At 59.7% G+C, this 21,653-nt stretch overlaps 2 protein-coding genes across 2 annotated transcripts in view; both read right to left on the minus strand.

Annotated features, from left to right (window-relative positions):
- PADI6 (peptidyl arginine deiminase 6) overlaps window positions 1-3,119 on the minus strand; it is a 22,428-nt gene extending 19,309 nt beyond the window's left edge. Inside the window, exons 1-3 of the mRNA XM_049617975.1 lie at window positions 2,967-3,119; window positions 2,069-2,252; window positions 243-315 (exon numbers count right to left, since the gene is read on the minus strand). Of these exons, the coding sequence (XP_049473932.1) occupies window positions 243-315; window positions 2,069-2,252; window positions 2,967-3,058 (349 nt within the window). The 5' untranslated portion in view covers window positions 3,059-3,119. The remainder of the gene's footprint in view (window positions 1-242; window positions 316-2,068; window positions 2,253-2,966) is intronic.
- Window positions 3,120-6,988: 3,869 nt separating this feature from the next.
- PADI4 (peptidyl arginine deiminase 4) overlaps window positions 6,989-21,653 on the minus strand; it is a 32,975-nt gene continuing 18,310 nt past the window's right edge. Inside the window, exons 7-16 of the mRNA XM_049617974.1 lie at window positions 20,386-20,564; window positions 20,125-20,228; window positions 19,092-19,203; window positions 17,622-17,729; window positions 12,281-12,435; window positions 11,402-11,540; window positions 11,071-11,173; window positions 10,179-10,246; window positions 9,445-9,585; window positions 6,989-7,582 (exon numbers count right to left, since the gene is read on the minus strand). Of these exons, the coding sequence (XP_049473931.1) occupies window positions 7,349-7,582; window positions 9,445-9,585; window positions 10,179-10,246; window positions 11,071-11,173; window positions 11,402-11,540; window positions 12,281-12,435; window positions 17,622-17,729; window positions 19,092-19,203; window positions 20,125-20,228; window positions 20,386-20,564 (1,343 nt within the window). The 3' untranslated portion in view covers window positions 6,989-7,348. The remainder of the gene's footprint in view (window positions 7,583-9,444; window positions 9,586-10,178; window positions 10,247-11,070; window positions 11,174-11,401; window positions 11,541-12,280; window positions 12,436-17,621; window positions 17,730-19,091; window positions 19,204-20,124; window positions 20,229-20,385; window positions 20,565-21,653) is intronic.

Here is a 21,653-nt window from a genome sequence, read left to right on the forward strand (position 1 = left end):
GGCGGGAGGCGGGAGGCGGGAGGCGGGAGGCGGGAGGCGGGAGGCGGCCACGAGTAGGTATGGAAAACGAGGAAGCCCAGGGAAACCCCCAGGTCTGCTCTCCGAGAACGAGGCCAGCAGTGACTGAGCTCTGAGGGACCGTGTGAACAGGCATGTCGAGTGAACCCCTCCAGGACCCACGGGAGACACCTTGTTGCCGGGAGAGCCCCTCTGCTCCCTGTCTGGCGTGGGAACATACTCACCAATGCCAGTGAGGCAGAGCACGGCCGTGGCCACTGGGACTTCCTCATCAGGCAGATAGTAGGAGACCAGAACCTGTGGAGACAGCAGCCAGAACCCACGGGAGGGGAGGGGACAGGAACAGGACTTCGGCTAAGTACCCAAGTCCAGCCACTCGACTTTGGTCCCCTCTTACAGCTTCTGACATCTGGGAGCTGGGGCAGGGTCACAGTCCCGTCTAAAACCTGCCACGACCCCACCAGGCACTTCCACACGGTGGCCCCACCACACCCCACGCAGGTGGGCTCTACCCCAAGGTCAGAGAGACCAAGGCACTCGGCCCTACAGCGCTCAACTAGGAAGCGGCAGCACAAGGTTGAAGTTCCAGGCCGCCTGGCTCCAGAGGTCAAGCATCCCCCAACCGTCAAACTACTCAAAAGGAAGCAGGACACCCAGAGTGGGGACTGGAATCGGAACTCGGTCTTTCCCACGTCCTGCACCAGACTGTTTCCGGGGCGGCCTTTCTACTTTAGACAAAGACCTGCCCTTTGGCCACCGGTGGCCTGGACCACAGAGCTTCGTGACAAACCAGAGAACGAACCAGTAGCTGGGGCCATGCTTTCGTGCCTGTGACCCGTCACCTGTTCCCAAATGGAAATTTAGGTCCTCCAAGGTCAGCGTCTCCCCAGCGGGCCACTGCTGATGGTTCTGGAGGCTGAGCCCCGGGCAGAGAACGCTGCTCAGGTCCTCCGGGCTCAGCCAGGATAGATCGCAGCCCTGGATGTCACCTGTGAGCCACGCTGCCCTCAAGCATGCCACCCACTTCCTAGGGAGTCGCCAGCCCTGGGCACAGAGCACGGAAGAGGGTGTGTACCACCCTCCTGTCATCGGTCAATTACCAGCGGACCACTCCAGCAGGTTCTGCTGGCCGAGCGCCCTAGTCCTGAGCAGGCCTCACCTGTGTTCTCACCCTCACCTCACATTGGAGTCACCTGGAGGGAACTGTGACCCACAGAAGCCAGGGGCTCGGCCCCAGAGGCTGACTTAATTGGCAGGGGGTGTGGTCTGGGTGGTGTTTCCAATCACCCTGCAGTGCCATCAGCTGCCGTCCCAGACCCACGGCCAGTGCCAAATCTGTGAGGAGCCTGCCCTACAAGGAACTGATCCCCCCCCCCCCCCCCCCACCCAGCCGACACCACCAGGGCATTAGGGAGACAGCATGCCCAGGAGAAAGAGCACAGTCTTGGGCTCACATTCGAGATCTGCCCCACTCGGGTTCTGTCATTTAGGTCGAGAGCAGTCCTTCTGTGCCTCAGTTTCCTCATGTGGAAGAGGAGGGGCAGGCCGACCTCTCGAAATGTAACTCAAGATACCCATTACACATCATGCACTTAACACACATTAGCTCTTACGTCCCACTAAGATCTGCACACCCAGAAGAGCAGCCTTAGCCAGAAAGCCCATCTGAGTTTTGCTGCTAGAACCTTTGAGCCGGACTTTGAAAGCAGCTAGCTGGGAAGCTAGCCGGGTGTCTGGTCAGGAGCACACAGGGTCAAGACAGACGTGCTTGAGCTTGAATCCCGGTTCTGCGGGTCACTGGCTTGGGCAGGGTCCTTCCTCACCCAGTGAGTCTGTTTGCCTGTCTGTATAATGGGGTCACCGAGGGCCCACCTCGCAGGTTTGGCACAGGCATCGAAGGTCATGCCGAACACCTGCACTGCGTTTGTCACGGACTCTGGGCCCAGGAAACACCAGCTTTCAGGAGGGAGACCCCCGGGGCGGGGGCTGTGTCAGCTCCCTCCCCTGGGAGATGAGATTCCCCTCCCCCACCTCCCGCCCCCAGACTTACCTTGTCACCATCGGGGGCAGAGCTGGGGGAGATCATATTCACCAGGACATCCATGGGATCAGACAGAGGCCACCGGGTGGTGGCCGTCTCCTCCTTGGTCATTAACGGGGACGTGTTGTGGATGTCAACCAAGACCCCCGGAGAGCCACTGATGGTAAATGACTTGCATTTCTCCGGGGCACACCTGCTGGGCCCGACCAGGAGACAGACTCTAGGGCATAAGAACCTCAGGGGACAGCCCCTCACCCTCTCTCTCCTTAGGGCACTTTTGTGGTCCTCACACAACTTCAGCCCCACTCCCACCGCCCCCCACTGCAAGGAGCCCTGTTCTCCCTCCCACGGAGGCTCTAGCCTGGATCGCACCCTCCCACCGAGCCTCCAGAAGTTACCAAAGCTGCATCTTATTTATAAACCCATGGAGGGAGGAGCGGCTTAAGCTGGAAGGGATCCCTACAGGGGAAGAAACATGACCTAGTCCTGGGGATGGGGGGGGGGGGGGCCCCCCCCAAACTAAGCCCCCCCCCCAACTAAGGCTCCAGTTTACAGGAGCCCCCCTCACTCAATCCTTATGGCCTCCTGGAGAGCCAGCCCCACCCCTATTTCACAGGCAAGAGGACAGAAGAGGCAAGGCACTTGTTTCGCTAAGGTCCCACAGCCCACACGGGGCAGACGCAGGAATGGGGTCAGAACCCCGCAGCGTCAGGACCGGGGGGCCCTTCGACACCCACACCTGGCTCCCTGAGATGAGGCAGGACCCGAAGACGCAGGGAAGGGAGGTTACCCCCAACCCCCACGCAGCCTAGGGCCACCCCCGGTGGGGGGCGGGGGGGGGGGGGGGGGGGGTGGGGACAGGCACCAGCCTCCCTGCTCAGACCCACCCCCGGAGCCAGCTCCTCACCCACTGAGATCCAAGCAGATGTCCACACCCAGCACGCAGAGGGCATGGACGGGGCCGTCCAGGGACAGGTGGACGAGGCTCTGGAAGGACATGCCTAAGGCCTCCAAGGTGGCCGCCCGTTCGACAACCCTCCCTCAGCACAGCGGCCTCAGATAACCCCGGGGTCTCCCCCCACCCCTGCCCTCCCCTCTTAAGGGCTCAGGGCCTCTCCGGCCCCCCCACCCCCCCCACCCCTGCCTTGTTAAGGCTTCAGCAGCTGCCCAGGTGTGACTGATTTGCTCCACTGAGACCTGCCGATGGGGGGTGGGGGTGGGGTGGGGTCTGAGCCCCGTCGTCACTAATCCATCAGGCAGCCAGTTCCCACAGATCCAGGGCACCTGCGGCTGGCTGCTCAGGTCTCTGGCCTTCAGCTGGGAGCAAGGGGGGCGCTGGGAGGCTGGCGTGGGGTGTGTGGGGGGGTGGGCAGGATGGCAGCGTGTGGCGACATCGCCCGGCTCTGGGGCCTCTCTGGCGTGTGTCTGTCCTGGCAAACGAGGAGCAGAGCCCGGCCAAGCGCTGGACCAGCGTTTCCCAGGCCACACGCTGGTTGCGAAAATGATCGGGAGGCTCGTTAATGTTCTAGATGCCTGGGCCCGGCAGGTCTGGGGTGCGGCCCATCCCCAGGTGGTGAGGGGGCGGGGGGTGGGGGGCGGCGCTCCTTGTCCACAGAGGTGTCAGCCGCTCCCGGAGGGAACACAGCGAGGGCCCGGATGGCACGCGCGAATGGAGGGGCCCCTGTGGAGCCCAGGTCGCCGGCGCCCCCCCCCCCCCCCCCCCCCCCCCCCCCCCCCGTCTTCCCTGAGCTCACTGGGCAAAGAGCTCCTCCCCCGGCCCAAGAGACTCACCAGCTGACTTGAAAGCTGTGTGTTCGTTCCACATTTGACGTTTCATGTTACGGGTTATTCTTTTTTTTTTTTTTTTATTTTTTTTTTTTTAACATTTATTTTTGAGACAGAGAGACAGAGCATGAACAGGGGAGGGTCAGAGAGAGGGAGACACAGAATCTGAAACGGGCTCCAGGCTCTGAGCTGTCAGCACAGAGCCCGACGCGGGGCTTGAACTCACAAACCGCGAGATCGTGACCTGAGCCGAAGTCGGCCGCTCAACCGACTGAGCCGCTCAGGTGCCCCTGTTACGGGTTATTCTTGAACAGCTACCTCGTTCACATGGGCCCGAGTTCAAAGAGGCTTGCAACAGAGGGCGCCTCCTGCACGGGACCAAGCACACACGTGTCCATATCCTCCCCCTCCCTCTTATTTTTATGTAAACGGCAGTGGGTGCTCTGCAGGGTCCGTATCCCGCTGTTTGCACTGGATGATGTAACTCGGAGGGAAGCGCTTTCTAGCAGCACGTGAAAAGCACCCTTACCCTTGCTCGTGGCTCCATAGTACTCCGAGCAGGGCCACACCGTTCTCTGCAGACGTATTTGGGTTCGGGCTTTTGCCCTGACGCACAACGCTGTGATGCGTGACCCGCTGGGTGCTGAGTGGAGACTGCTCGGTCAGCCAGGCTTCTTAGATTCAGGACTGAGAAGGAGAAACCTCCCTCTTTGGAAGCCGGAAGCATGCCGCGTAGCTATCAGGGGTGGCTTTGTTTAGGGGGCTCTCGGAGGCAGCGGGTTGGCCAGGAAGACCCCCCCAAGGCCCTTCTGGTTGGGCTGAAAGCGGCAAAATACAGCCCATGTATGCACTCACCCGCACCCACCCACCTCCCCGCCCGTCTGCTCACACACACGCTGGCCGGGAGGGGGGCTGGAGGGAGGGGATGGTCGGACGAGGGAGGGGGTCGCTGAGGGCTGGGCTCTGGGCTCTGGAGCCAGACAGCCTGGGAGCTCTGCCGTCCTCGCTGCCCTGGGGTAGCCCTGCCTTGTGTGGGGGTTCTGAGCACCGTGAGGACGAGCGCTCCCGGCCTGGAGGGTGGAGACCCCTCTGGGCATGGAAGGGACTCGGAGAGATCTAGAGTGGACCCTGCTTCCTCTCCAGGGGCTCCCTATCTCCAGCACCCGCAGAAGCGTCCTGGACATAGTAGGTGCTCAATAAATTCTTGCGATGTGCACGACTACATGACCCCTGCGGCCCTCGAGAAGATAACTGAGTGGGCTTCTGACCAAACCGAGCCTAGTTTACCTGGACTCCCACGGCTCCCTACACGTTTGCTCAGTGTAGACGGTCCCCCTCGGCTTCTCAGTGAGGCTGCCTCATCACTCAGGTATCCGGGTCCTGTGGTCACTTTAGGTCACTGTGACGGATGCCATGATACCACGTGACCCCTTCAGGATGCAGGCGCTCATTCCCCCGGCTGCTCACAGCAACCCCCCCCCCCGAAATCGTCCACGCCAGGTCCCAAGGCCGTGTCCCCTCTTTGGGGGGAGCTTCCTCCAATGGGAGGGGGGACAAAGGGCAGGCTGCTTGTCTTAATTCAGGACAACCCCGAGGGCCTATCCCAGCCCCAGAGTATCTCGTGTTTTACCCCGAATCTTTGTGGCCACCACATCCCTGTGCATTGGCTCCTGCTGCCCCCACCCCCTCCCTCCCCTGTCCCCTGTGGTTCCTGAGGGCACCCCCTCCCGGTCCCCATCCGCCACCTGCGGGCACATCTCCCTCTGTGAATCCATTTCCGGAAACCAGACGTAAAACAGGCCCCGGACAATTTCAACGCAGAAGTTCAAAAGCCGAACCCCACACAAAAGGAAACGCTCTGCCGTGGTTTTACAAGATGAAATCTGCCCCCACAAGGAAGAAATGATAATCACATGGCGTGATGGAGGCCTTGGCTAACACCGCGGTGGTGATCGTTCTGTATATATCAAATCAACACGTTGTACACCTTAGCCTTACACAAAGTTACGTGTCCGTTAGCTCTCAATTTTTCCAAAGTCTTGTCCCTTTCCCGTCAGGGTTTAAGGCAGGCGCAGAGCTGCAAGCTGTGGGAAAGGGATGCCACGCTTCTCTCCGCCTCCCCCACCTGTCGCATCCGGAAACAGCGGTTCCTAACCTGCGGGAGGTTAACACGGCCCCCAAAAGATGTCGGGTCCTAATCCCCGGAGTCTGTGACCACGAGACTTTGGGATGGGGAGATTGTTCCTGGCTCTTCTGGGAGGACCCCAAATGCAATGACAAGTGTGTTTATAAGAGAGAGGCAGGGGGAGATTCGACGCACACAGAAAAGAAGGCAGGCTGACCACGGGCAGGGACCAGAAGCATGCCAGAGGCCACCAGGAGCCAGACAAGGAACTGACTCCTCCCAGAGCCCCCGGAGGGGACACGGCTCTGCCCACCCCTTGATTTCAGCCTGGTGAAACCGATTTTCGACCCCGGGCCTCCAGAACCGTGAGGATAAATTTCTGTGGTCTTAAGACGCCCAGTTTGTGGTAATCGGTTACAGCAGCCGCAGGACAGTAGCTGGGGGAGGGAGGGGAGATGGTCCGAAAGTTCTGGCTTCCCGGGTACTGTCCTAGGACGGCTCCGTGCTCTGTGGGGCCGGCAGGACTCACAGCCGGTGTCTTCTCTCACGTGGGCTTCCCTGGTCCTTCGCAGAGGTTCTCACCCCCCAAGGTGGCCGGGGGACGCTCCCCTGCACCTGTCTTGGTGCCAAGGTCTGCTTCAGCCACCTGCTTGTCCCTCGGTCCTTCTGCAGCCCCAGCAATGCAGCCAAACATTTCCCTTCCGTCTGCTGAGGTGGGTGGCAGCTCCAGGCTGCTCTAAGGTTTGGGGACAACCTCATACGGGACTCCCCCTTGTGCACGGTCCCCTTTCTGGTCCACAGAAAACACGTGCATTTTTGCCCCAGCCATTCTGGAGGGGGAGCAGCTGACTCTTGTCAGAGGAGCACATTTTGACCCGGGTTTTTTGGGGGTCCCTTTCCGCATAGTCTGAGGGAAGAGGCTTTGGACGCCCTCCTCTTCCACCATCACACGTCCGCCACGAGCACATGAAAACTGCCGTTTTCTTAGTATCTCGGACGCTAAGGAGCCAAGATCTGGCCTTAATTTTTATTTATTTTATTATGATTTTTAAGCTCATTCATTTATTTTTGAGAGACAGAGAGTTGGGGAAGGGCAGAGCGAAAGGGAGAGAGAATCCCAAACAGGCCCTGTGCTGTCAGCTCAGAGCCCGATGGGAGGCTCGAACTCCTGAACCGCGAGACGACGGCCCCACAGGGCACAGCGGAAGGAAGCAAGCCGCTGCCTTGGAAGGCGGCCACGCCCAGGGGGCCAAAATGTCCCTAAGAGCTCTTGCGATGCCACACTGCAGGGGATCAGAGTGTCTGGCCGGGAGCTTCGGAAGGAAAGGATGGGGTGGGGGGGGATGGGCTCAGGGCACAGGATGGGGTGGGGGATGGGCTCAGGGCACCATGTGCCACCACTTGAAGGAGAAGGGCCGCCGGCGCACGTTGGTGCCACAGTGCACCTCCCCGTGCCGCAGGTGGTACGCGTAGAAGTCGTCGATGAAGGTGCAGTGGAGGCCCAGCGGCTCCAACAGGGACCGCACCTTCTCCTCCAGGCAGCAGCGGTCGTCGATGATGGGCCCGAAGGGCTTGGGGATGCCCAGGTGCTTCCCCAGCACCAACATGTTCACCTGCAAAGACGCGGGGTCCCCGGGTCAGGGGCGCCGGCGTGCAGCCCGCATCACCCTCCGAGGGGCCCCCTTTTCTTCTGACCTTCAGCAACAGCAGCCCCACTTCGCAGAGGGGGAAACTGAGGCCCAGGCAGGTCAAGTGGGCTGCCTGGTCCAGGCCTCATACCCAAGTCTGGCAGACTCCGGGACCCATGCTCTCGCCCACCTGCCACCTTCTGGAAAACTCTCTGCGACTCAAGGGCCAGCTCAAATGCCACCCGCTTTGGGAAGCTGCCCGCGAGTCCCTGAACTGCGGCACTCGGTGCTCCCCCTCTGTGCTCCCACAGCGGCCGGCATGGCGCCTGGCATAACGAAGGCACTTGGGAAGTACCTGTTGAACGGACGCACAAATGACCACCTTTTTGGTAGCGCTCTCCAGATATTGAAGTTTATGGAAATGATTATTCCCTCCACTATCTTGGGAGGTGAGAAAGGACAAAGGTGTTGACTCCAGGCCAACAGAGGTTCGACTCCCAGCCCTGTTACTCAATAGCTGTGTGACCTTAGGCAAGTCACTTTCCCTCTCTGAGACGCAGCAGCAAAAGGAGCCCAAACACACTGCCGCTGCCGTGACAATCAGACGTCAGGATCACGGGGCACCGTGCTGGCACGCAGCAGGTGCAGAGTCGGTCTCCAGGGCTCAGGAGTCGTGGAAAGGCATCTCACTCTCTGCCACCACTCAGACACAGCCCGTGCTGGGGGGTCTCGCCCTCTGAGTTTCTCTGCCTGTTCCACACCCACGCCCTCCCCGCTCCCACCGTGGGCTCCCGGGGGGCGGGGGGGAATCACGACTCTTGCTCGGGGCCTCGAACAGCGAAGGCACCCACGGTCGCCGGTCTCACTTCATTTGCGATGGCCTCACCCCCCCGGCTGGTGGCATCCACCCTCTTTCCTGCCTGGGGAACCTGGCTGGACTGACAGGCAGAAACAAATGCTTGGGGCCAAGGGCTTTTATTCAAGGTGCCCCTTCCTGCCTTGTTGGTTTAGCCATGGAACCTCTTCTTCTAAATAAAATCTTCTGTAGCACCTCAATGCCTAAGACGGAAAAAAATCCCAACCGCTGCCTTGGAACCCCAGGGACCTGGGGAAACCAGTCTGACGTCCACTGTGCCGGGACTGGCCCAGCCCCAGCAGGACAGGGTAGCTGAGGGCCCCAGCTGGGCTTTCTGCCCGGCCCTCGGGTATCCTTTGGAGAGACAGAGGAAGGGCACGGGGATGGTAGAAGTGCCATGGATGGCTTTAAGACGGTCTTGGGGTGGGCGAGGAGGGGGTCACAGTTAAAAGTTCTTGACCAGGGTGGGATCCACCCTCCCCCCCCCAAGTTCACCCGTCAGAGGAGTGAATCCGCCCAGCCCAGGCAGTGCTAGCCTCACGGCCTGCCCGGACCACCCAGTCTGAAATGGTGCCCCCGACTTTTCCCCTTCCCAATGGGACTTGAAACGGAGAGCAGCTTGTAAGTTGCCTGCTCAAGGGCACACCTACACCGTCCCCCCGCCCCCCTGCCCCCGCCGGGAAATCCGTAGCGGGCAGTGCCTCGGGGGTCAGCGTGTGGGCTCTGCAGCCAGACCCCTGGTTCGAATTCCAGCTCTAAATCCCATGTCGCCAGCTGTGTGTCCTTGTGCGGGAGGCCCGACCTCTCTGTGCCTCATCTGTGAAGCGGGAACCCCACACCGTCATGGCTGTGAGCCGCCCAGAGCCGCCCTGGGGGCGGCACACGGCCACGCCAGCCCCGAGCAGACAGCCAAGCCCCCTGGACCCACACCTGGGGGTCCTGACTTGAGGCCACTGGCAAAGGCGAGCCCAACCAAAGCCCCCCTCCTCACCATGTTTGGGAAATAGGCTTCAGCCTTGAGTCTCCCTTGGAGGTCATCCTGGAGCTTGAAGAGCTGGGGGATGTCCACGATGTCCCGCTCGGTCAGGCCCAGCTCCCGCTTTAACACCTCCCGGTTCCAGTCAATGCATTTCTAGGGGGGTGGAGGGGGCCGACTCAGGCAGGGGTGGGGCGGGCAACGAGGGGGTGGGGGGTGGTGAGGGGTCGGTGGGCGCGGTGGGGTGGGGAGTGAAGGAGGGGTGGGGACCGCCGCGGAGGAGGACAGTCTGGGGCTGAGGCCTGGCCAAGGGAAGGACTAGGGACGAGGTCAGGGAGGCAGTGACGGGCCCCTCCTTTTCTTCCCTCCTTTCCTGCTCTGCTCCGCTCAGTCCCTCTGCCTCCTGCTTCTGCTTGTGCGTCCCTGTCTTTCCGGTCACTCTAGCACTTGGCCTCTCTCCTGCCTCTGTCCCTGTTTCTGAGAGCTCCCCCCATCTTTCTCTGGCTCCAGCTTTCCCGATTTTGCTTCCCCTCTTTTCCATGCATCACTCGTGTGTGTTCCTGCAGTGGTGACTGAAGTCTCTCTCTCTGTCCCACACACATTGACCCGAATCCCGGAGCCACCTGCCACCCAGCCTACGGGCAGCTGGTGGAAGGCTCCGCCCTTGTGCCTCTGATGGTAGGGAAGGTGGTGGGGGCGGGTGGTTAGGTCTGCCTGGACTGTGGCGTCTCCGGCACCCAGGCTGGTACCTGCACGTACGAATTATCTTCTCTCAATTTCTCGTTGGACAGAACGTCCTTTATTTTCTGTTTTTTTTCTGGCACGGAGAAAAAGAAAAAAACAAAAGCAGGTGAACTCGGAGGTCAATTTCCGTCCTCCTGGTGGGCACGGTGGGGACTCAGTTTTCCCATCTATAAAATGGGGGCGGCTAGAATTCCTAACAGGTAGGTTTGTTGTGCGCAGCCGGGAGGCACGTGCCTTAACGAACATATTTTCTCAGCGCGAGTTCTCCTTAAAGGTGTGGCTCTCACCCCCTTAAATTGTCTCCAAAAAATTCCCATCCAGCGAACGGCAAACAGAGGTCTAACCGTTGCCTGATGCAACACGACATTCTACGGAGACGACGTAAAAACTCTCAGCCGTGACTTACTGACCTCTGACACCAGCCCCTATCTGTGGACTTTGAGATTACCTCCAGCCAGACTGAACTTTCATGCGGGTCCTCAAACACATTTCACTCTCTCTTGCCTCTGAGCCTTCGCATTGACGGTTCCCTCTGTCTGCGCTACCTCTCTTCCTCTCATCCCGCCACCCCACTGGGTGAACTCCTGCTCATTCGTCATGCTCCTGCCTGCTCTTTGCCTCCTCCAGGAAGCCTCCCTCGGACTCGTCCCAGATACCCTCCAGCCCCTGTGCTGCGGCTGTTTTCCTGACTCGCTTCCCCAGGACTGCGGGCCGTCGCAGCAGCAGCAGGGAGCTCGTCTGCCCTGTTCACACAGCACCCCTGGCCCGGAGCACAATGTCTGGCGCACAGCGGGTGCTCAGAGGACAGGTGTTCTAGGTGCCCCCACCTGGCAACAGGAGGCCACGCGAAGGCAGAGAAAGGACCCCGGGTGGAAACGCAAGGCACAGCCAACTTACTCTTGACCCCTTCAAATAGCAGAGCCTCGCCGTGGCCCTCCTCCAGCTGCTCCTGGAACAGCCTGTAGCAGGACCTGGGGCTGGCGAGGAGCAGCCGGAAGCCCTGGAGGCATGAAACGCTGGGGTCAGAGGTCAGCTTTGCCCCTGGGGCTCCCAGAAGGGCGGGCTTGGACCCAGGCTGGCCCCCTCCTGGGCTTGAGGGAAAGCTAGTCCGGCACGTGAGGCCAGGCCCACCCCCCCCCCCCATCCCAGGCAGAGCGAGCGCTGAACAAAACCTGGGAGCCCAGGGCGGAGGTGTGTGCCTTCCTCCAGGCAGCCCCCCACATTGCACCTTGTGCACCGGGACGAAGCTCAGGAACTCGTCCACGTGGCCCACAAACAGCCAGTCGGAGTAGAGCTTCACAGGCGCCTGCACCTGCTGGGCGCTGAGGAAGTCCTGCAAGGCCTGGTGCATCTCCTCGCTCTCGTTGCTGCCGACACAGGATGAAGGGGGCGTTATGGGGGGCGGGGGGCAACAGGGAGATCTCCGACGGCCTGGAGGCTGGGCAAAGGGGTCGGGGGTCTTCTTCAGCTAGGGAAGGGATTCAGAAGCCTGGACGCCTTTAACTGTCTCCTCAAACACTGGGGGACTTTACGAATTGCCATCCCGGTTGTGTTGGGGGAAACTGAGGCACCGAGTCAGTACGGCAAATAAGACCAGAGCTTAGCCTCGGGAAGCAAAACCCACTGGCTCAGCCCAGATGCTGGCGTTGTGGGTAAACATGGCTCACAGCTCCGTGGAGAGCCGGTCCCGTCTGAGCGGATGATCTCTGATTAGCTGTGTGGCCTCGGGGACATTCCTTCACCTCTCTGGGCTTCAGTTTTCTCCTCGCTCTGGCCTCCACGGTCCTTCCTGATCTAGCCCTTTGCTCTCTCTCAATGTGCTCTAGCCCCTCTGGCCTTCTTGAACACACCCAGTTCAGTTCTGCCTCAGGGCCTTGGCACATGCTCTTTCGGCTGCCAGGAGCCCTCTGTCCCAGATCTCCACGCAGCCATGTCCTTACTGTCGTCAGGCCTTCGCTCAAGAGCTGCCTTCTCAGCGAGGCCTTCCCCGATGACCCCCACAGTTCCCAAGTCCCTGGAGTCTGTCAAGGCCCTGGGGTCGGAAGCAAGTAGGGAGGGCTTCCACTGTGGCCCTGGGGCCACCCCTCTCCGCCCCTCCCCTCCTCACCTGGGGTAGCAGCTGCTGCCAATGAGGATCCTGCCCAGAGGGTATTTCTTCCTCCCAACCTTGACCGGGGGGCTCACTTCCAGATTCCCAAAGGAGTCGAGGTCAGAAACCTCTCCTGTTTGGGGCCCTCGAGTCACGTAGCCAAAATCCGGACCCTGGGATGGGAGAAGCATGTACCAAGCGTTAGAGAACACGGTCCCCGCGTGAGGAGAGGGCGGGAGCCGAGTCACGGGAAGGATTCGGGAACGGTCAGCGGCCGGTACAGCCCAGGCACCGCTGTCGCTTGTAGGACATGTGGAAGGGGTGCCAAACCATCTGGTTGAGAAAAGGGACCGGCGTTTGTCGAGTGCCTCATACGCGCCCGCTGCTTTTGCAAACCTTAACTCGGCCGTAACAACGGATCTGCGAAGTATCATTTTTGCCCTCATTCTGCAGAGAAGAAACGCAGCTCAGAGCGGCGTGTGGCTTCATCAGGTGCCACGGCCCGTCGGTGGAGGGACGCAGATTCGAGCTGTCTCTACAGCAAGCCCTCTTGCACCACGCCACCCTGCCTCCTGACCTCGGGCTGGAGCGGGCCTTGCCGAATGGCTGCGACGTCCCCGCGTGGGTCTCTGCGGGAACAATCTCCTGCCCCGCGCGAGTTCGCTGTGGCTGCTGTAACACATCTAGTGGCTTAAAACAACACGCGTTTATCCTCTGTCGGCTCTGGGGGTCAGAGGTCTGAAACCGGTCTCACCAGGCTAATGTCAAGGTGTGGCAGGGCCAGTTCCTTCCAGAGGCTCTGAGGGGAGAACCTGTCTCCTTGCCCCTTTCGGCCTCCAGTAGCCGCCGTGGCTGGTGGGCTCTCCCCCCCAGCTTCAAGGCGCATTGCTACATCCTCCGCCTCCATCATCAAGGTCTTTCTCCCACTCCGTCCTCCCTCTTCCGAGGAGCACCACGACGGCACAGAGCCCGCCAGATAACTCAGGGGCACCTCCCCCATCCCAGAGTCCCTAACTTCATCACATCTGCAAAGTGCCTTTTGCCACAAGATAGCATCAGGTCCTGGGGATTCGCACGGGGCCGTGTTCGAGGACCGCCATTCTGTCTACTGCACTAGCCCTAGCTTTTTACAAATCGACAGAGCTTCACTGGGGCCACCGACTCCCTGCAGGTAGATTCCAAACGGTGAGCTTCCGTGCATTTCTCTGGGAAGAGGAGTCCTCTCAAGGAGGTCTATGACGCTCCCAGTTTAAAAGCCATCATTCCTGGGGCGTCTGGGTGGCTCAGTTGGTTAAGTGCCTGACTCTTAATCTCTAGCTCAGGTCACGATCTCCTGGTTCGGGAGCTCGAGCCCCATGTCAGGCTCTGCACTGACAGCACGGAGCCTGCTTGAGATTCTCTCTTTCCCTCTCTTTCTGCTCCTCCCCCGCGCACATGCACCCTCTCCCTCTCTCTCCCCCTCTCTCTCAAAAATAAACAAACGTAAAAAAAGTAGCCCGCAACAACTCCCCAGTTTCCCAGAGCTTAAACAAACAGCCCCCGCGTCATCCCCATCACCTCTCTGACAGCCAGCCTCTCCTTCCTCGCTCGCTTCTTCCCCGCGCCCCCACCCGCCCAAATCAATATGCCTTTTATCGCATCTTTAAAATATGCCAAGTAGGTCTGAAAAATTATCTGGCATCTTGCAGTTTCTGTAGCTGGACAACTTAGTCCTTATTCATCAGCCTGCCGAACCGTTCCTTTTTTCAGAAACCTCGCCACCATCCCCAGATTTCCTGACGTCCTTATTTTTAACGCTTGTGGCCTGCTGAATCAAAAGCAGCTGAGTTTCGATACAAGTTCAATGTCATTTCCTTCAAGAATGAACTCATCTTTCTGGGCCTGAGATACCGAACAAGCAAACGCCTGGCCTCATCCGAACCCTGCGGGGTGTGTTTTTTTTCACCCGAGAGATTTTGGATCTCGACGAGAGCGCCATTCTCCCGAACGATGACGTCGGTGGAGGAGCGAGCGGGCACGGGCCTCATCTTGTAACGGAAGCCCAGCGTGACGCCCTTGACCGTGTTCTGCACACGACTACAGATGGTGCGAACGGTAGCCAGCTCTCCAGTTTTCCACCATGCGTCAACTCAGAGCTCTTCGTTTTCCTTCCAGGGAGACTGAGCTCTACACTGCTGTGGTTGAAGTCCCTCCGCAGGGTTCCTCTGGGGCCCTTCGCAAATAACAGTGCCTCTCCTCAGAGTGATGGCGACATCTTCAGGAATGTTGACGGTCTCATTGCTGAGAAAGGCCTTCGTTCTCCCGCCAGATGGGGCCAAGAGCTCCCACCCTTCCTCTTGCCCACTCTGCTTCACCCCTTCTGGCCTCTTCACGCTTCCCTGAACATGCCAGGCGTGCTCGTGCCTCAGGACTTTTGCACTGGCTGTTTCTTCTGCCTAGAACTCTCTTCACCCAGACACCCACATAGCCGACTCTTTCACCTCTTTTGAGTTTTTGTGCGTGTGTCTGCTTCTCAGAGGCCCTACCTGACCATCCTGTTTAAAATTGCAGTGTAATCTTCCCACTACTCTGGCGCCTGGGAGCCTCTCGATTCTGTTTTGTTTTGTTTTGTTTTTTTCACCTATAGCACTAGGTCCCACCTCCCAACATACCATATAATTTATTTATTGTTGTACTTAGCTTATCGTCTGTCTTTCCGGGCTAGAATGTCACCTCCATGAGGGTGGGGGCCTCTGCAGCACTCACTGATATACTCCAAGAGCCCAGAACAAGGCTGGGCACGGAGAATGGGCTCAAAGAATGTCTGATGAATGAATGATAAATTCATACAAGTCACTGCCTTGGCCGTTGCCATGAGAGGGGCTCAGTGTCACAGGCTGCAGGTTTGGATCTCTTTCTTCTTTATTGATTTTAGAGAGAGAGCAAGGGTAAGCAGGGGAGAGGCAGAGAGAGAGGGCGCGCGAGAGAATCCCAAGCAGGCTCCCCACTGCCAGCACACAGCCTGATTGATGTGGGACTCGAACTCATGAATCACAAGATCATGACCCGAGCTGAAATCAAAGAGTCTGACGCTTAACAGACTGAGCCGCCCCGGTGTCCCGTGGGTCAAGGCTTGGATTTCTGAAGGCCAGTGAAGGCGTGCCCAAGGTCTGCAGAAGTACCCCCCCACCCCCACCCCCAGGGAGTGGGATGGGCAGGGGAAGCTCACACGTGTGACCCCAGCTGATCCGGCTTCTAGCACAGACTTAGAAACATGTCGCCCGCTTAACTCTCCTCTAGTCTTTTTCTGGTTCATCAAAGACCCGGAGTGTGCAAATCTATCGTCAAAACCAGCCGATCTCCCCCTTTAACAGCCAGAGAGCCCATCTGGGCTTCCCGCTTGCTCTCGTTCATACCGAGCTGGCTTTAGTAACATTATTTGCCTTAATCCTATTTACTTTCACGGTTGTCTTTCTATTTACGTAAGTGCTGCTGGTCTCCCACGGATGGGTGTCCAAAATTTACTGACGTTGTCTTTTGGGAAGAACACCCACCGCATGCGGAGCTGCGTGCTAACGGGCCTGCGCACAGTGATGGGCACCGCGGCCTCAGGCTCCGCCCTCCTGCTGCTGCCGGTCTAGCAGGGAAACAGACAATAAAACGGAAGTAACAGACAATAAAACGGAAGTAACGAGTCAGTGATTTGTAACAAAACACTCCGGAAGAAACCAACAAGGTGAAACCAACAAGAATGCGAGGGGTTGGGGCGGGAGTCCTGCAGGGTCAGGGATGGCCTCACTGAGGAGGGCACTGAAGCGAGACCCAGCCGGACGTGTGAAGCGGAACAGCATTATAGGCAGAGGGAACAGCATATGCAAACGAGGTGGGTACAAGTTGGGTGCATTTGAAGAACAGGAAGGAGGCCGGTGAGGTTGCAGCTGGCTGGGGGACAGGGAGAGTGGCTCGTGATGATCTGGAAAAGCAGAGGGGGTTGTCGCCCGGTGACAAGTTTGACTTTTATCCCAATTCTTTTCCTGAGTGATGGGAGTCGGAATACCGCAGATGTGCTTGCCTAAGAAAACATCGCGGCCCCTCGTCCGAGGCCGGGTGTGGGAAAGGATGAGGACACCCGTGCTGAGGCGTCTGTCTGCCCAACAGGACTCTGGAGATGTCGCTTGTGGCATCAGAGAATCTGAACTTTGTCACACTCAGATTACCAAAGTGAGAGGCCCCTGAGCAGAGCAGAGCAGGGCTGAAGACAGACGGAGGGACGAAGGTCCCAGGGGCAGCTGGCTCGTCTGTCCCCAGGGTCCTGAAACAGGATTAGCCTGATTCCACACAGACAGATACCGTGGACCCACAAAATCTCTGCATCAGTCCCACTCAGCCCAGGAGAGCGAGAGAGACTCAGACAAGGTGCTGAGTTGAACTCAGATTCCCTTTCAAAGCTTCCTGTGTGGGCAGAGCCGCTTCCCCTTCCCTGGGGCTCAGGGTGCTCCCCGGAAAGCCATTCATCAGAGCAAACCTTACACCCCACACTCCTTCCTCCATCCCTGGACACCTGGAATCAGCCTGGAATGCGGGCCTGGTGGCATGCTGGCCACAGAACTCCCGGAGCCGGACCTGCCAGCCTCTCCTCTCTCTTTGTGTGACCTTGGAAAAGCTGCTTCACCTCTCTGAGCCTCAATTTCTCCATCTATATAATGGGCCTAGTGACAGCATCTAGATTGAAGGTTGTCGGACAAATGAAATGAGTCAGCGCACGTAAAGAATCTGGCACCTTGACCGACACAGAATACAGGCTTGATAAATGTAACTATCGTTATCATTATAAGTCTCTGCTGAGTTTACTCAAACCTGCCAGGCTAGTCCGGCATGATTCACCAATATGTCACCCCTACCCCCACCCCCAAACACACACACGGTCACATCTAGGAAATGACCACCCTGATCCTCAAACCCACCCCACACCCCAGATGGAACACCCCCTGAGGCTGGACCCCACCCAAAAGACAGATCCTCCTGCCGGACACCGGGGAAGGTGCCAGTCCTGGCTCCACCCCCCCACCTTGCCACAAGAGCATCTTCGGAGGACCAAGGATGCCCAAGCCTGACCTACGTCCTTGGCAGGGTTACTCTGAGGACAGGCTGAGCTCATGGCTGGAAAGAGCTTTGGGAAAGGAAGGGCCAGATCTCGTCTCGGCAATGACAAAAATAACACGGTCCACCTGCGTTGATGGCGGCTCAAGCAGGAGCTGCATCTACGGAGCGGGTATGCTCAGCCACGGGGGCTGGCGGGGGAGGGGAGGGGGGGACGGGCAGTGAGGAGGGAGACCTGGGGCAAGGGGGTTTCAGCACTGCCGGCCCCCCCAGCACGTACCAGCATGCACTTGATGGGGAACTCCTTCAAGCCTCTGTTCCTTGGAGAGTCAAAGACCACGGGCAGTGTCTTGTGCGGGGCTTGGATGTAGCCGACCTCTATCTCGTCCTGTGTGTGGAGCGAGCGAAAGGAAGGCTGAAACGCGTGCTCTCTGGGTTGTGACACCCAGTGCAGGGATCGGGGGGGTGGGGGTGGGCGCAGAACCATCCGTCCCCCTCCCACGCCGTGGTCAAGGGCAAATTCCACCCCAGAGAAGGGGCTCTGAGGAAGCGGAGTTTATTATCCTGTGTTTGCCCCAACAAGTTCACCCCACTCCTGGTGAGTGCTGGGACCGAGTGCTGCAGGTGCCGGGGACCCGGTGAGCGAGCCTCAGACCCTGCCCTCAGGAAGCCGGGCACCTCGCACCCAGTGTGAGGTGCTGGGCGGGGAGGTGAGGGTCTGTGGGGACACCCAGGAGGGGCTCCTGATGCTCTGCTAAGCTGAGGCCTGAGGTGGGAGCACGAGATCCCGTCCCCCAAAAGGGGGCAGGTCGGACCCAGCCTCGCCCGTGGGGCAGAAGCAGAAAGGGCTTGGCAATGAACCCAAGTCCTGCCCGCGTTCTGGCGGACGGATGAGACTACTTTTAGGCTGAACCCCCCGGAATTACCACTCCTGTAGGTCAAAAATGTGCCATCAGCAATTTCGTGCCGTTCGATCCGACTCAACACGGAACGACGCAAGAGGAAGGGAGGGTTTATGCGTGGGGTTGGGAGAGGGATGGGGAAATTGGGGGAGGGGAAGCTTTCAAGCCGGGATGGTGCGAGCATGACCCGGACGTGGGGGATGGGGACGGGGAGGACAGTGGTGAGGGGCCGCGGCAAGAGCAAAGGCAGAGGCCAGAGCAGGGCGACCGACCGGCATGGCAGGGCAAGGAGCCTGAGAAAGCAAGGGAAGGGCAAGGAGGTTCGGTCCAGCCCGCCGGCTGCCCACAGCCACTGCCCCGTGCCACGCGCTGGGTGCAGAGCTGAGTGAGACTCAGTCCCTGAGCTCAGGGAGCTCACGGCATGAGCGGGGAGCCTGGCACAGAAGCGGAATGGAGATACGGTGCGGCCGGCAGGCTGGCACCAGGTAAGGGGCGGCCAGGCTGGGAGGCCAGGCTGGCGACTGCGTCCAGAAACCTGGCTTGGAGGGAGGGCCACTGGAGGGACCCGCTGAGCTCCAGCCCCCTGAGCTTTGCGTCATTTCCAGACGCCATCTGAGTTTTCGGGCAGGCAGGTGGTTTTCATCTTGGTGAGCACGGCAGTTTAATCGCTGGCCTGGGCCCCCGTACGCGGGGACCCTCAGGGGCTCCTCACTTCCTGCCCCTCTGAGGGACGGTGGCCAGTGAGCCGCCGGGCCCAGCCCCAGGAGCCTGGGTCCCCCAGTGTCGCTTGACCCTCAGGAGCACCCACCCCGCGTGTCCCAGCTCCCCCGGCCCACAGGGCCGCACACCTGCATCCACCGGTCCCCCACACTCTGCTCCCTGCTGCACACGGTCAGCTGGCACTTGGCTTCCTGGGTCAGCGCAGTCACGGACTTAAGGAAGTCCTCATTTTCAAGCATCCTAGAAGGAGCAGAAAAGAAGCCCCTCAGGGCTCTGGATTCAGCAGCCGGTGGCCTTGGCCTGGCTCTGAGGGGGCAAGCTGGGCCCCCGGAGGGTCCCCAGGGGTGGAGCAGGAGCTCGGGCCCGGATGGAGTTGGGGACGGGCACAGTGGCTGCTGGGGAGATGCCTGGGGCCTGGACGGACATGCCCGGCTCGCCGGGTCTCCCTGCTCCTAGCAAACATCTCACTGAACTCTTGCAACAATCCCTGAGAGGAGCCAACAGGTACCCCCTTCCCTTGAGGAGATGCCAGAATGAGGAGGTCAAGGCCCAAGGTCATGCCATCCGGGGGCGAGCACCCAATCTGAACCCAGGCCTCGCTGGCTTCCAGCCCGCGTCCTGCTCACCAGGTTACTCCCTCACCCCTTCTGCCTGGAAATGAGTGGAAGAGGAGAGGGGAGGGTCCCCTGAGACCCCAGGATGCTTAACAGGTACGCTCAGATGGCAGGGTGGATGCTGGGGGGGGGGGGGGGACCCAGAGCAGCTTGTTAGCTTGTTAAAAGGCAGACGGGCCCCATCCCCAGACCCAAGACCCCGCGGTTCTGGGGTTGGCCCGCAACGTGCATTTGAAACGGTTTCTGGTTCGGCAGCAGGTCCGCAGGGCGCACTCTCAGCAGCCCGGGAAGCCTGGCTCACCGACTGAGGGTTTTCATCTGCCGGGCCTAGCGAATTCTACAGTCCTTCAGGAGAGAAAGCCGCACTCGGCGTGCATTAGGGCAGGACAGCGAGGACAAAACAGACTGGCCGGGAGCCCTCCGCACGCTGCGATAAGGGGCATTTCCCCCCATTGGCACAGCGGAGATGCGGCGGGGCCTGCGGCTAGAACCCAGGGCCCCTCCTGGCGTACCTGTGCCCCGCCCGCTGGCACCCCAGAGCCCTCACCTGCACACGTACACCTCCTCAGGGGGCTGAGTGTTGGGGGTCATGATCCAGGGGGCCACACGGAAGACCACACTGTCTTGGAAAACCAGGGTCTTGGGGAGCTCCTGCGAGGCGTGGGTAGGGGAAGGGCTATTGCAGCAGCCAATGCCAGAGACCCGCTTCCTCCCAGAGGCTGTGTGAGTCTCCTCCCCGGCTGGGCTCTGCACCCCCACCCCCCGCCTGGAGACTCAGCTTCCCCCTTGGACTGACATCTTGGCCTACCGGGTTGGATGTGTCCAGCAGGGAGACGGTGAGGGAAATGAGCCCCGGGAAGTTGGCGTCTGGGAAAGCGAGGCCCTCCACATAGAAGTCTGTGCTGTGCTGGCCCCCCGGGAGTTCCAGGGGGTGACAGGGCTGCTTTGGCCCCAGGACCTCCCTGTACCTGGAGATCTGATTGCCTCCTAGAAGAGAGAAGGGAGGCCCAGGTCTGCTTCTCCCCGGTGCTGCGATGCCTTCTCGGGGCCACCGCTGCCATGAAGACATGTCACAGCCACTCAGAGAAAGAAACCTAAAGTGTCAGCTGGGACATCGCCCCCTGGCTGGGGCTCCAGGGATGGAGTGACCGGGGTGGGGGTCCCTGAGCCATTCCCGAACATATACATACAGGTCCACTCTACATTATGGTTCGTTCGCTCATCATTCATTCATTCATTCATTCCTGAGCCCCAGCTCTCGGCTGACACTGGGGGAGACCAGGGAGGTGGTCACAGTCTCCTGGGTGAGTGAGGAGGAGCAGAGACGGTCAAAATCACAGATGGTAGTAAGTGCTGTGATGGGGGGGAAACCCAGAGGGCCAGGGAAGGCTTCCTGGAGGAGGTGACGCCTCAGCAGAGGCAAAGAATTGGTTTGTCACCAAGTCAACGTCAGTCTGATCACCTTGATCTAGAATGGAAGCAAGTCAGATCAAGCTGTGCCTCTGCCAAGAGCCCTCAGATGGCCTCGGCCGCCTCCCTCAGACTAGAAGGCAGAGTCATTCCCCGCCTACCTGAGCCGGCCCTTCCCCTTCCTTCTCCACCCTCATCTGGCACGTTAACCCCGAGTCCTGCACTCCAGCCTCACTGGCCTCCCTGCCTTCCTCAAGCCCACAGGCACCATCCTGCCTCACTCGGGGCCTTTGCTCCTGCGGCTCCCTCTGCCTGGAGTGCCCTTCCCCTGAGCGTCTGTGTGGCTGTTCCCGCCCCTGCTGCTCGAGTGACACCTTACGGAGGAAGCGTTCCCTAACCTCCTCTCCTCACACCCCCCAGACCCTACCCCTCATCTACACCCCCTTCCTGGTTGCGCTCTTCTGCACAGCCCTCAGACACTAGCTGCTTCACTTACTTATTTTATACATTGTCTCTCAACCCACCAAGAGGAAAGCGACCTGGGGGCAGAGGCGTTTTCATGTGCTTTGCTCCGGGCCCCGTGCCTCAAACAAGCCCAGCGCTCAGGAGCAGGTGCAAGCTGCTGCGAAGCTAATGCTGTCTTTGGTCGGGAGGATGCTGGAGGAC

This window comes from Panthera uncia (assembly GCF_023721935.1).
Source record: "Panthera uncia isolate 11264 chromosome C1 unlocalized genomic scaffold, Puncia_PCG_1.0 HiC_scaffold_4, whole genome shotgun sequence".
Taxonomy (NCBI): domain Eukaryota; kingdom Metazoa; phylum Chordata; class Mammalia; order Carnivora; family Felidae; genus Panthera; species Panthera uncia.